We start from the raw sequence: 11,366 nt of genomic DNA, 5'->3' as shown, positions 1-11,366 counted from the left end.
AATGAATATGTGAAAATATAGAGTGTCAAATACCTTCACATGTAAATGGAAACCCCCCTTTATAGTGTCACTGTTGTACTTACGCACACATCTCAAAGCATTTACATATTTCTCAAAGCGTTCCTAAGAAAGGACAGACCATAAAGTGCTTATGATACATTTCCTTAAATGAGCGCTCAAATCTATGTGATTTGACAGGCTGGAAGCTTCTAAAGCATGATTTACCTGTAGAATATTCTCTGTCCTTTATAGCACAAACTTTCAAAAGAGTATGACATGGCTGGTACATGGGGCCAACGTTAGGCCGACCGACCATCACTTAGGGGAACCGTCGGCTCGACCTTATGGGTCACCACCGACGACCCGGTGTTCACTCGGTCTCTTCCTTGGCCGTAAAGGAATAGTGTGTCCGATCGGCCCACATCCCTGGTCAGTTGAGGATGCAGGTCGGGTTACTCAATGCTCAGCAATGAGGATGGTCTGCCTGTCCTGGGTTGAGACACAACATCCGACCGAGCAGGACGCCCAATCAGACGCTCACGTCCAACCGACCATGTGGCCAGTTTGGGCACACCTCTACTATTGTTGGTGTCTTTGATTCTTTCTTGACTTTGACCGCCATGCCAACCGGTCTTCTCCATTTTGACCAATTTTTTAAGGGTCCACCTTTATCGCAGTTGTAGACCAAAGGAAGACTCCGCGCTGTCCTGCATAACACAGAGAGCGTTAGTGTCGGGCTAGGGAGGGGGCCCCCAACGTTGACCCTATGGCGCTCAAGTCAGTGATCGAGTTATCGAGAGGAATGATGAAAAGACTGTAGCAAAGTGCGTATGTAAAAATGCAGTATCCCGTACCTCTACTTGTAGATGGGGACCTCTTTTTAGTGTTACTATTGTGTTTATGTACTCATTCGAAAGCACTCCTAAGAAATGACAAGTCATAAAGTTATTCTGACACCTTTCCTAAAATGAGTCCGCAAATCTTTGTGATTTGACAGCCTGGAAGCTTCAAAAGCACGATTTATTTGTAGGATATCCTTTGTCCTTCGTAACACAGACTTCTAAAAGAAAGTACGAAGCTATTGGGCCATGGGGCCCACAATGGGTTGACCGGCCAACACTCAAGAGGATCGCTCACTTGGCCCCACGAAACGTAATGAGTGACTTGGTCTTCATTCGACCTTTTCATTGGCATCAAGGGTGTGATATGTTTGCTCAGTCTATAGGTTTGATCGGTCGATTGGAAGACCCAGTCAACTAGGTTATCACTGCTTATTGCATCTTGAGGCCCTGAGGCCCGATCGGCCGCTCAAGGGCCAATCATCCATATGACCCATTCAAGTGTGTCTCTGTCCTGGTTGGTGACTCTGAAGGATGATCACTTTTTGACTTTGATTACCTCATCTGTCGATCTTACCATTATTGACCAGCCTGTTAGGGGATCCGCCTTTATCACCTTATCATTGATCTTGTAAGTTGTCTTCTCTCCCTTATCTTATGATCTTGCAAATGAGATTTAAGATGACAAATTCAAAATAAGATTGCTAATCTTGAGAGTCCCACCGAGTTATGCTAACTCAATGATGATAAGAAAAATCAAAAGGCTATTCTTTACCGTCAAAATTATCAAATTACGAACAGAGGAGAGATAATTTAGCATCCATACATCAGATTTTACCTCTGAAAGTCCTCATCTTGCACATAAACAATTAAATTTATAAACACAAAACAGTTGCCTTTGATCGTTCTTCACTGACTTGTGCTCGGTGTCGTAGAGTTACTGGCCCATTTGTTCATGACCGTATCAGGCGACATCGGCGCGACATTCTTCAGTAATTCAGCATCATCGTCTCCGATCTTCTTCTCCAGTCTGCGCCCCTCCATTTCTATCGTTCTCAGTGAATCGAGCACTTCCTTTATGGATGGCCTCATGTCTCCGTCGGTCTGCAGGCACCTGAATGCCACCTCGGCCGCCATGGTCATCATCTTCCTCGTGGCTTGGTCGGACTGGTAGAGGCGAGCGTCTACCAGCTGCTCGAGGTCGCCGTTCTGGATCTTGGTCACCGCCATGCTCGACAAGTTGATCTCGCTTCGGTTCCGCCCCATGTCGACGGCGGGCTTGGATGATATGAGCTCGACCAGCACGACCCCGAAGCTGTAGACGTCGCTCTTGTTGGTGAGCTGGTAGTATTGGTGGTACTCGGGGTCCATGTAGCCCGGCGTGCCCTGCGGAGCGGTGGAGACGTGCGTGACGTCCTTGGGGAAGAGCCTCGAGAGGCCGAAGTCGGCGACTTTGACATGGAAGTTGCTGTCGAGCAGAATGTTGCAGGTCTTGACGTCGCGGTGGATGATCGGCGGGTTGACGGCGTGGAGGTAGGCGAGAGCATCCGCGGCCTCGATGGCGATGTTCAGTCGCATCGGCCAGGTGAGGATTCCCTCGTTGGCGCGGTGCCCGTGGAGGTGATCCGCCACGGTGCCGTTCGGCACGAACTCGTAGACCAGCAGCAATCCCTGGCTGTGGGGCGAGCTGCAGCCGTAGAGGCTGACGAGGTTCTGATGACGCAGACGCGACAGGATCTCGATCTCGTTCACGAACTGCTCCAGCCGCCGGCAGTTGTTCTCGTACAGCCGCTTGACGGCGATGGTGCGTCCGTCTTGAAGCGTGCCTGAAAATCGTTCTGTCAGTTTCAAATTTACCAAAAATGGCAACTGAGTTCCAAGTTTAGAGATCATGGCAACCTTTGTAGACGGTGCAAAAGCCTCCATCGCCGAGTTCATTTGCGGCATTGAAGCGGTTCGTTGCCTGCAGAAGCTCGTCGTACGAGAAGAGATGGGTCTGTAAACGAGCACTGTCGATGTCGGAATCCTTCAGATGCGGCTTAAAAATGGCATCTTGAATAAGATATTTGGATCGCTTCTTGTGCTTCTTGTACAGAAAACAACCGCAAAGCAGGGCAGAGACAACACCAGACGCTCCCAAAACACCTGCTTACCATGAACATATGTCAGAGCAGAGGAATAGATTGAGTCATTAGATTCTCTGGTTTTGTGAATTTCTCTGTGGCTTTTTTATTTATGGATATTGATGACTGCAGGTTGCGTATCAATCATTGGAATTTGGATTGAGATCTTACCGATTACAATTTGCAGCCTCCGATTGTGAGATCTTCCTGCAAGATGTGAATAGGAAATTAAACATGAAGACGAACTGATTATGATCGACGATGAAAGCACTCTGTTGTACTGAGTCCGATGCTTACCGCAAGTATTCACATGAACTCCGTCGGCGCAAATACACATAAATTTCGCGGTACTTTCATTGAAGCCACACCTGCCGCCGCTCTGCAAGCACGGGTCGCAGTCGACGGCCGACCAGCTGAGCAACCAACCTTTGCTCAAAGTCTCGTTGAAGCTGTCGCCCCGAGAATAGTTGTGCGCCGGCTCGATATACAGTGTACAACCGGCGTCAGCGAAATCTCGCTGGCTTCGAAATCTGTTAGAGTCATACTCCCCGCCGAAGTAGGCAGTAGACTGGCAATCAATCGGAATTACCCCGTTCTCCGTGAGGTTATTATGATCGGAGCAATTGAGCAGGAAGTAGACCTCGGTGTTGAGGGGGCTGACGCTGAGCGGGTAGAAAGTAGTATTGGTGGTGAGGTTGGCGTAGGGAAGCGGGCACTGCTGATCGAGGAACTCGACAGAAGTGAGGATGAGCGATCGGTTGTCGTAGAAGATGTCGATGAGGTAAAATTCTCGGTCTATGAAGGTCGTCACAGGGGTGTAGCTGTTGTTCTTGCAGGTGACCTTGAAGGAGGAGTAGCCACAGTAGGATTGCTGCTCGCCGTCGAGCCAGAAGGGATAGGTGATGTTGCGGCCGTCCCCGCAGCTCTTGGGCTCGCAGTCCTCCATGGCCGGCGTTTGAGCCAGCGCGGGCTTCCTTCCCGCCAACACGAAGAGCAGGGCGAGGATGGAGAAGGATTCGGTGAGCATCAACTTTGGATTCATTTCGCAGTGAAAGAGGCCGAAAGGGAAGAAGGCAGGGAGGAGGAGGAGAAGAAGAAGAGATCAAAGGCAGCATGCGTGATCAAGTTCGTCCACTGCGACATGCATAATTTAATTCAGATGTTTGGACTGGACTGGGTCATCGTCCAATCGAGGGCAGGAGTTGACGGCGCTCGGATCGGAAAAAGGACGGTCCAAGCAAGCGGTCGGCGGGCGGCGGCTGCGTGCCTGGTGGTCATACTAGACGACGAGGCGAAAGCTAATTCCATGAATATGGACAGCGACACAGCTAGCGATCTCCACTTTCAATTTCTCCAGTCAACTCGTCTCCTTTGTCCAATTACCTCGAAACTTCCAGCTCTGATAAACTCTTGATTATCTGATCCTGATGCAATTCGGGGAGTCGTTTAGCAGAGCATCACACAATGATATAATAATGCAAAAATCAGAAGGCGTCCCAAATGAAAATGAAACTTACACCGACAGAATAATAATTATTTTACTGATAAAATATGAAGAAAAATTAGAGAAAAAGACCAGAAGAGCATTTGATGAATACCAAAGAAAATTTTAGTGTGTACAAAAAAACTTTGTTAATAATATTTGAACCATTCCTAACTAAAAAAGGGAAATAATTCTAATATTGATTTCGATTCTTATCCAGTAAAACACCCAAAAAAATCATAAAATTTTTGATAAAAATAAATTAATAAAATACAGTTTAGAGACCTCTGGTCCCCTTTTGGTCCAATAAGGTAAAAAATATTAAAAAATGATAATTTATGCACGGAATTGAATCAATTTAGATGATAATTTTATAAAATATGAAACTATATACATACATCCTAATCCAAAAATATCAAAAAAATACTAAAAATACTATAAAATTATAAATTATGAAAAATAGTAAAAAGATTTTCAGATACTCCAAATAGAGCTTAAATGGTTGATTTTGGATATGAAATTTGACGGTTAAGATTTCCTTATCACAAAAGCTTGATTCTAACTCCTGAGTTAAAAATTATGTCATTCGAAAGATTAGATCTACTTATATTGGTTCTGCATCAAAACCCCAAATCCACTTCCTAAAAGATATTCCATGAGATATTTTATCCACAGAATAACTCTTATTCTAATATTATTATAACAACAACCGATAACTATAATAACGTATAAAAGTTATTAAGTAATATTTATTACTAGATTATTTTTTATTTCCAGCATATTATAACAATTACATCTAGTTGTTATAATATATAAAAGTTATTATCTGCTTACAATGTGCAGCACCGATAATACTTAGTGTTTGTATAGTTATTTAGTAATTTTTATAACCGTTTTAAAGTAATTTTAATGGTAAAAAAATATTTTAATATAATAGTGTTTATGGTTACTAATAATCAAATTAAATCATAAACTTTAAATTTTAAAGAACATATAGCAGTTACAAAGTAACTTCCACCCATTAGAAAAGTCAGCACTTACTAAATAAGTAGCGTTCTTTTAACAATTTGTATACGTTGGGAGGCCTTTTAATTTTTGTCCAATATAATATGATGGGATAATTACGTGCAAAAAAATAATTCTTTTAAAGTTTAGTAGACAAATAGCAGATGTTATAAATTGTGGGGTAGAGAGGTTGGAATAATAGGTATAAACAGGGGCAAGTAAAGGTTTTAGTCAATAATGTCAAACGTCCTAAATGTTGGCTTGGTTCGGCTTCTGACCGATCAAATTAGTTCAAACTGCGTGCAACGTAAGTTAATTTGCTTAGTAGACCGACCTAACTCGAGCCCACCACTCATTGGTGAACCGAATCCTCTTCGCTCAGCCAAAGTTAGGTTGTGTTTACTTCTATACTAAAAGGAAAGAAAGGGGAGGGAGAGGAGGATAATATCGCCTTTTTGTTGTTGTATTTACCTATTGCACTACTCATGTCAATAGTCTATACCTTATGTTGATAACCCACAATCTCAATTTATTAAATTTTAATAAAATTTATCAAGAAGATGTTCTTAAAAATAATATTTGTCTCCATAAATACAATCTTAATTAATAAACCCAAATAGAGATTAGGTAATAATTTTTTTTGCCAATGAAAATCATTCTCTTTCTAACTTTGATACATAAAAGTCAAAAACAATCAAAAGAAAAGAGATAGAGAAGAATAAATGTTGAAAAGGCAAATAGAACTTTGAAGACCTTGTATATTTTATTTCAAACCATTTAAGTGGAAGCAACAATGAAAATCTCTCCTTTTTCTCTCTTTTGCAGTCTGAAATAAAATTCAAATTCACACAAATTAAACATGTGTTTTTTTAGGATTGGAGAAATCCAATTATACTTATTGGACTAGGAAAAAGATCTTAAGGATTTAATTATTTAGACGAAAAATATACAAAATCCCTCGGGAAATGTAATTTTCACTAGATTTAGAGGTATTATTACCAAAGAGCGCATTAAAAAATAGAAAGGATTTTAAAATTGAATGATTGTTTTATGTATGATATTTGTCTATAATTTTAACAAGTGCTTTTATTTTGTTATGTGTAACTTTATTTAATTTACATTATCTTACTCAACCTTGTAAACAAGTTTGGATATTATTTAATATTATTTAAATCATGGACCATATTCCCAAAATATTCCTCTTCTTCCTCAGTAGGTTAGTTATTTTTGTTTAAAATTATCGAGAGAACTCCAAATCAATTTAAATTAAAATTAATATATTTTTAAAATTTTCTTTAATATATTTATACACTTGGATCTAAATTTAATAACACAAATTAGGATCAATAATTTAAACTGAGAGTCGTATCTTTAATTTTTTATTCTACTAATTTAAAATGTCACTGTTCTCAGATGAAATTGATTGACGAACATATAAAAAAAAAGAGCAGGGGTATTTTGGTAATATGATATGTGATTTTTATATTATAAAAATTGAGTATGGAATTTGGTTCAATAAAAATGCCGTTTAATTTAAATAGATATTATAATTTTTTATTCAGTATGATATTAATTATATAATTTATATAAGGAAATTAGACAGAATGAGATTTCTGTCCTTTTATTTTCAGTACTTGAATAGCTATTTTTTTTTTTCTTGAAATATTTTTTACGATTATCCAAGGAATTAATTACGTGAGATATCCTAATTAGCCATTACCGTTTTTGCGCATTTTTTTATTTTAATTTTCGCCGGCCGCGAGTGGCGCCTAGGGTTTATGGTTCCGTGGCGTAATGGCGGCGTGAGTCCTCCGTTTCGGCCGTCGACTTCCTGCGTGTGCCAAAAATATGAATTTTTGCAGAGCGGCAAACCGCGCCACTTCTCCCATTTTGTAGATCCCATCCCTTCCATACTTTCCGGCGGCGTTTTTCTCCGCGACATTGTCCAGAAATGGGCATTGAACCGTCAGGAAGCCCTAGCCGTAGACTCCAAGCTCCCTTTCTGGTACGCGCTGAATCCCTTCTTCGTTTCTTGTTATTGATTGCGTCTCGTTGTTCTTGATGATTAGATGATGATGGCGATGGTGCCGTTGATGAAATGATAATGATATTGTTGTTGTTGTCTTTGTTTTTAGAAAAGGACGAATGCTAGAATTACCGTGAAACCTTATAAAAATCAAGCCTTTGACGCACCGTCCCACAAGTTGACGGAGAAAGACTCCTGCTTGCTACTCCCATGCGGTACTGCCTCTCCTTCTTCATCCGACGCCGTCGCCGCCGCAAACCCATTGGCGTCTGACCTTATCAGAAGGGGCGTGGCCTGCTTCCCCAAGATCAACTTCCGTGGCTGGACGCCTCCGGGCCTCGGCTGGGAGGCCTGGGTAAGAGACATGGGTTCGGATCCGAAGGTTGTCAAGGCTTGGCGTGAGGTTGAGATTGAAGATGCCGTCTTGGGTTCCGTCAACTACATTAAGCCCGACCAGTCTTTGTTGGAAGCTTTGTCCGGTTTCTGGTGCCCTGTTACACGCACTTTCATTTTTCCATGGGGCGAAGCCACATTCACGCTTGAGGATGCTTATGTTATTGGCAACCTCCCAATTTCAGGATCTAGATTTGATAGAGAATTGACTGATGAAGAAAATGATCGTATGCTGAGGCTGTATGTGGAGAAGGAGAAGATTCGGGAGCTTCATCCAAAGGCAAAGTCTTTACGCAGAGTCACTCTTGATATTTGGCTGCAGTGGTTCCTGGAATTGCACGGCGAGGATGATCTTAAATATCTTGGATTCTTGGCATATTGGTTATCCAAGAATGTGTTGCCGCCCTATCCTTCCGGAGAGGTTCCCAAAATGGTATTTGGTCTCGCTGCTAGGCTTAGCTGTGGGGATCGGATTGCTCTCGCATCACTTGTCACTGCTAATATATATCATGATCTGTCAAACATCTCGAACTTTGTCTTGAATTCATCCAGAAAGAGAAGAGGTAATAAGGTTGATGTTTGGGCGCAGTTTGGACTTCTTCAAGTTTGGGTTTGGGCAAGATTCGAGAGCTTGTGCCCATTTCCATTAGGTGCAGGTCCTTTGGTGTCAGAGTCTTGTATCAGTCGACCGGGCAACAAAGCAAGTGCCATGAATTATGAGGAAGCTCTTAGTGTTTTTCAGGACGAGAAGTCCTTTACATGGAGACCATATTCTCTAAAATCTAGTTGGAAAGAACCTCCTTGGTATGGCGAGCAGACACGGAAAGTCCATGTTGAAGACAACATGCCTGCTTGGGCATATGATTATGTCACAATCACCTCGCCATCAACATTGCAGGGTTTCTTTGGTGATGATTTAATCTCATCGGAAAGGTATCAGCCTCACCGGGTTGCTAGGCAGTTTGGTTATGATCAATCAATCCCAATCTCAAGTGACTCTCTATCGACATGGATTGCTGGCAATCACCACAAGATAGGGGAATATGTGATGATCCCCAAGCTAACAAGAAGCGGTGTGCCAAGGAGCGAGTACCTAGTTTGGTGGCAAATGCACCAACTTGAATATCAACAAACTATAGATAAATTTGGTTCAGCACCAAATTTACTGGATATTCATCAAACTCAATCTAAGGTGAAAGAGAAAAATCCAGTTGAAGATTTTGCTGTCGAAGGAGCTAATTTCGGAGGGCATAAATCTCAAAATAATGAGTTAGATAAGTGTTCAAAGAGGAAAAGAGAGTCAAAAGATGAGCATAACTCTTCAAGTAGTGAGCTTGATAAGTGTTCTAAGGGAAGTAAGTTCGAAGCAGATTGCATTAGCATGAATGAGGAAACTTTATCTGTTCCTTCCAGAGATGTCATTGTACTTGATTCCGATAGTGACAACTGTGTTACCGACTCAGAAGAAGAGCAAACGAGGCTGGTGGATGAGCTGGAGGAATTTGTCTGCTGTGGACTTTTAGCTGAGTGGGAGCCAAGTTCCCCGGGACCTGATAATGAAAAGAATTGCAGGAATTGGTACATTGATAATGTCGGAAATTATGAAGATCCTTATGGGCAAGAGGCAATTAGGATGCATACTCATTTCTTTAAGCTTATTCCCCAGAAACCACACTACAGAGGCTTGCTAGATGACAATGTTAGTGAAGAAGTTAAGCGTGATGTCCACCTTTCAAAGTGGTACAGGCTCGTAGACTTGATGAGGAAAGCATTGGAGACGACATGTCGAACAGACCCTTTGGAGGTTGAAAACCTGATGGCCGAAGCTCGGAAGTTTGAGGAATTTGGTTTCAATGTCAAACATGTAATTGCACGTTTGAAAGAACCGCAGGTTCGATTAAGGAGACTCGAGGATGCTAGAAGTAGGCTAGAAGATGCTAAGGATAGAGAAAAACAAGCACAAGAAGTGATTGCTTTTAAGAAACATGTTAATGACCTTGGCAGCAAGTTGCGAGAAATTGAGGACAAAATCGAGAAAACTCAAGAAGCTTTTGGTATGACAGAGCCTGGATTCGACACAAATATGAAGAATTTACGTAAGGAAGTGGAAACTGCTGAAGCTAATCTGCGTGCAATTGAACACAAAGTCGAGTCCATGAGCAACAATGCTCAAAAGTGAAGATTCAAAACGATCGATTGACTTCTCAATAATTAATCCATACAAATTGTACTTGATTAGTTTCTGTAAATTGCATGTAAATGCTGAATTATGTTTGCTTACTCGGCCAATTTTGAAGGGATTCAATAGCTTCATGTTTTGGAGGATATTTTTGATAAAAAAAAGTTAGTTAATCCTGAAATCAATAAAAATCATACTTTTCTAAGGACCCTTTTATTTACATGTAGAGCATGAATCATTTATTGGAAAATCATCGTTTTTCTAAATCAAATACTATTTTCGTTGACCTTAAATATCCCTATCAAATTTCTTATTTAAAATTTAGGATAGAAAAATTATTTTATTTAATTTAGATCTCTATTTTTCATTGTATATACCAGTTTCCTTATAATTTATTAAATCTTTATTTTTTATTATTTTTTCTTTTTATTATTATCTATAAAATGATAAAGATTTTTTTATATAAAATATAAAATTTAAAATAAAATTTTTATTTAGAAAATCTGATGTGATGCTCTTATTCTCATTTTTTCTGTTTAGTTAAACCTGAATTGTATCACTTGTTTAGTGCTTAAATCTGAATGTTAAATTGTAATTCATTTTCCTTGTAAATTGCTTTTTCTCCAAAAAAAAAAAAAAAAAAAAAAAACAAAAACAAAAAAAACAAAAGTATTTTACACATAATTTATTTTTTTAACTAAAGAACCATTAGTTAAAAATGGTAGCTTTGCAAGTTTATCCCATGGAGAAATAAACGCTCATTTCGCTAATGAAATAGCAGATTTAAAAAAAAACAAAAAACAAAAGTAGCAGCTTTAAAAAATAATAATAAAATTTAATCAAAGAATATGGCAATTTATTTTGCTTTTAAACTCAATTAATGAAAATCAAACAAACAAAAAATATAGAACCGTTACATCAGCGGTCCCCTTAGAACCGGTCCCATGGATATGGAAGGAGGTAAATACAGGTACATAGCTGAAAGCGCATAGCCGGGATGCTAATCTCTGACAATAACACCCTGAGGATCGAATCCTAGACCTTTCGACCACAAAACCATATGCTCCCAGTTGTACTACGCCCTAGGACTCAATTAATGTAAATCAAGATTACATTAAAGTTGCACTTACGTGCTAAGTGATATTATAGTTCTTTTTTTGACTCATAAGAAATATTCACATATCACATTAAATATAAATTACTCTCAATTTGAAACAAAAATAATAATATTAAAATTTTCATAATATTGCTATTATATAATTGCGAAAATTCTCTTGATCTAATCTAATACACTTACAACTGGCCCAAATAATTGTTA

General features: G+C 39.9%; 2 protein-coding genes across 2 annotated transcripts; one reads left to right on the top strand and one right to left on the bottom strand.

Moving 5' to 3' along the window:
* Positions 1 to 1,583: 1,583 nt before the first annotated feature.
* On the bottom strand, positions 1,584 to 4,287 carry LOC121975455 (LEAF RUST 10 DISEASE-RESISTANCE LOCUS RECEPTOR-LIKE PROTEIN KINASE-like 1.2). Its single transcript, XM_042527116.1, has 4 exons — positions 3,260 to 4,287; positions 3,134 to 3,169; positions 2,739 to 2,984; positions 1,584 to 2,665 (listed from the first exon to the last, which is right to left on the bottom strand). Exons 1-4 carry the CDS (start codon positions 4,002 to 4,004, stop codon positions 1,749 to 1,751), a joined length of 1,944 nt encoding a protein of 647 aa, XP_042383050.1. The 5' UTR covers positions 4,005 to 4,287; the 3' UTR covers positions 1,584 to 1,748.
* Positions 4,288 to 7,200: 2,913 nt separating this feature from the next.
* Positions 7,201 to 10,188, top strand: LOC121975454. The gene is made up of 2 exons (XM_042527115.1): positions 7,201 to 7,455; positions 7,586 to 10,188. The coding sequence occupies exons 1-2, from the start codon at positions 7,402 to 7,404 to the stop codon at positions 10,046 to 10,048; spliced, it is 2,517 nt and encodes an 838-aa protein (XP_042383049.1). The 5' UTR covers positions 7,201 to 7,401; the 3' UTR covers positions 10,049 to 10,188.
* The last annotated feature ends 1,178 nt before the right edge of the window (positions 10,189 to 11,366 follow it).

This window comes from Zingiber officinale, chromosome 4B (genome assembly GCF_018446385.1).
Source record: "Zingiber officinale cultivar Zhangliang chromosome 4B, Zo_v1.1, whole genome shotgun sequence".
Taxonomy (NCBI): Eukaryota; Viridiplantae; Streptophyta; class Magnoliopsida; order Zingiberales; family Zingiberaceae; genus Zingiber; species Zingiber officinale.
This window is presented reverse-complemented; position numbering and strand designations above follow the sequence as displayed.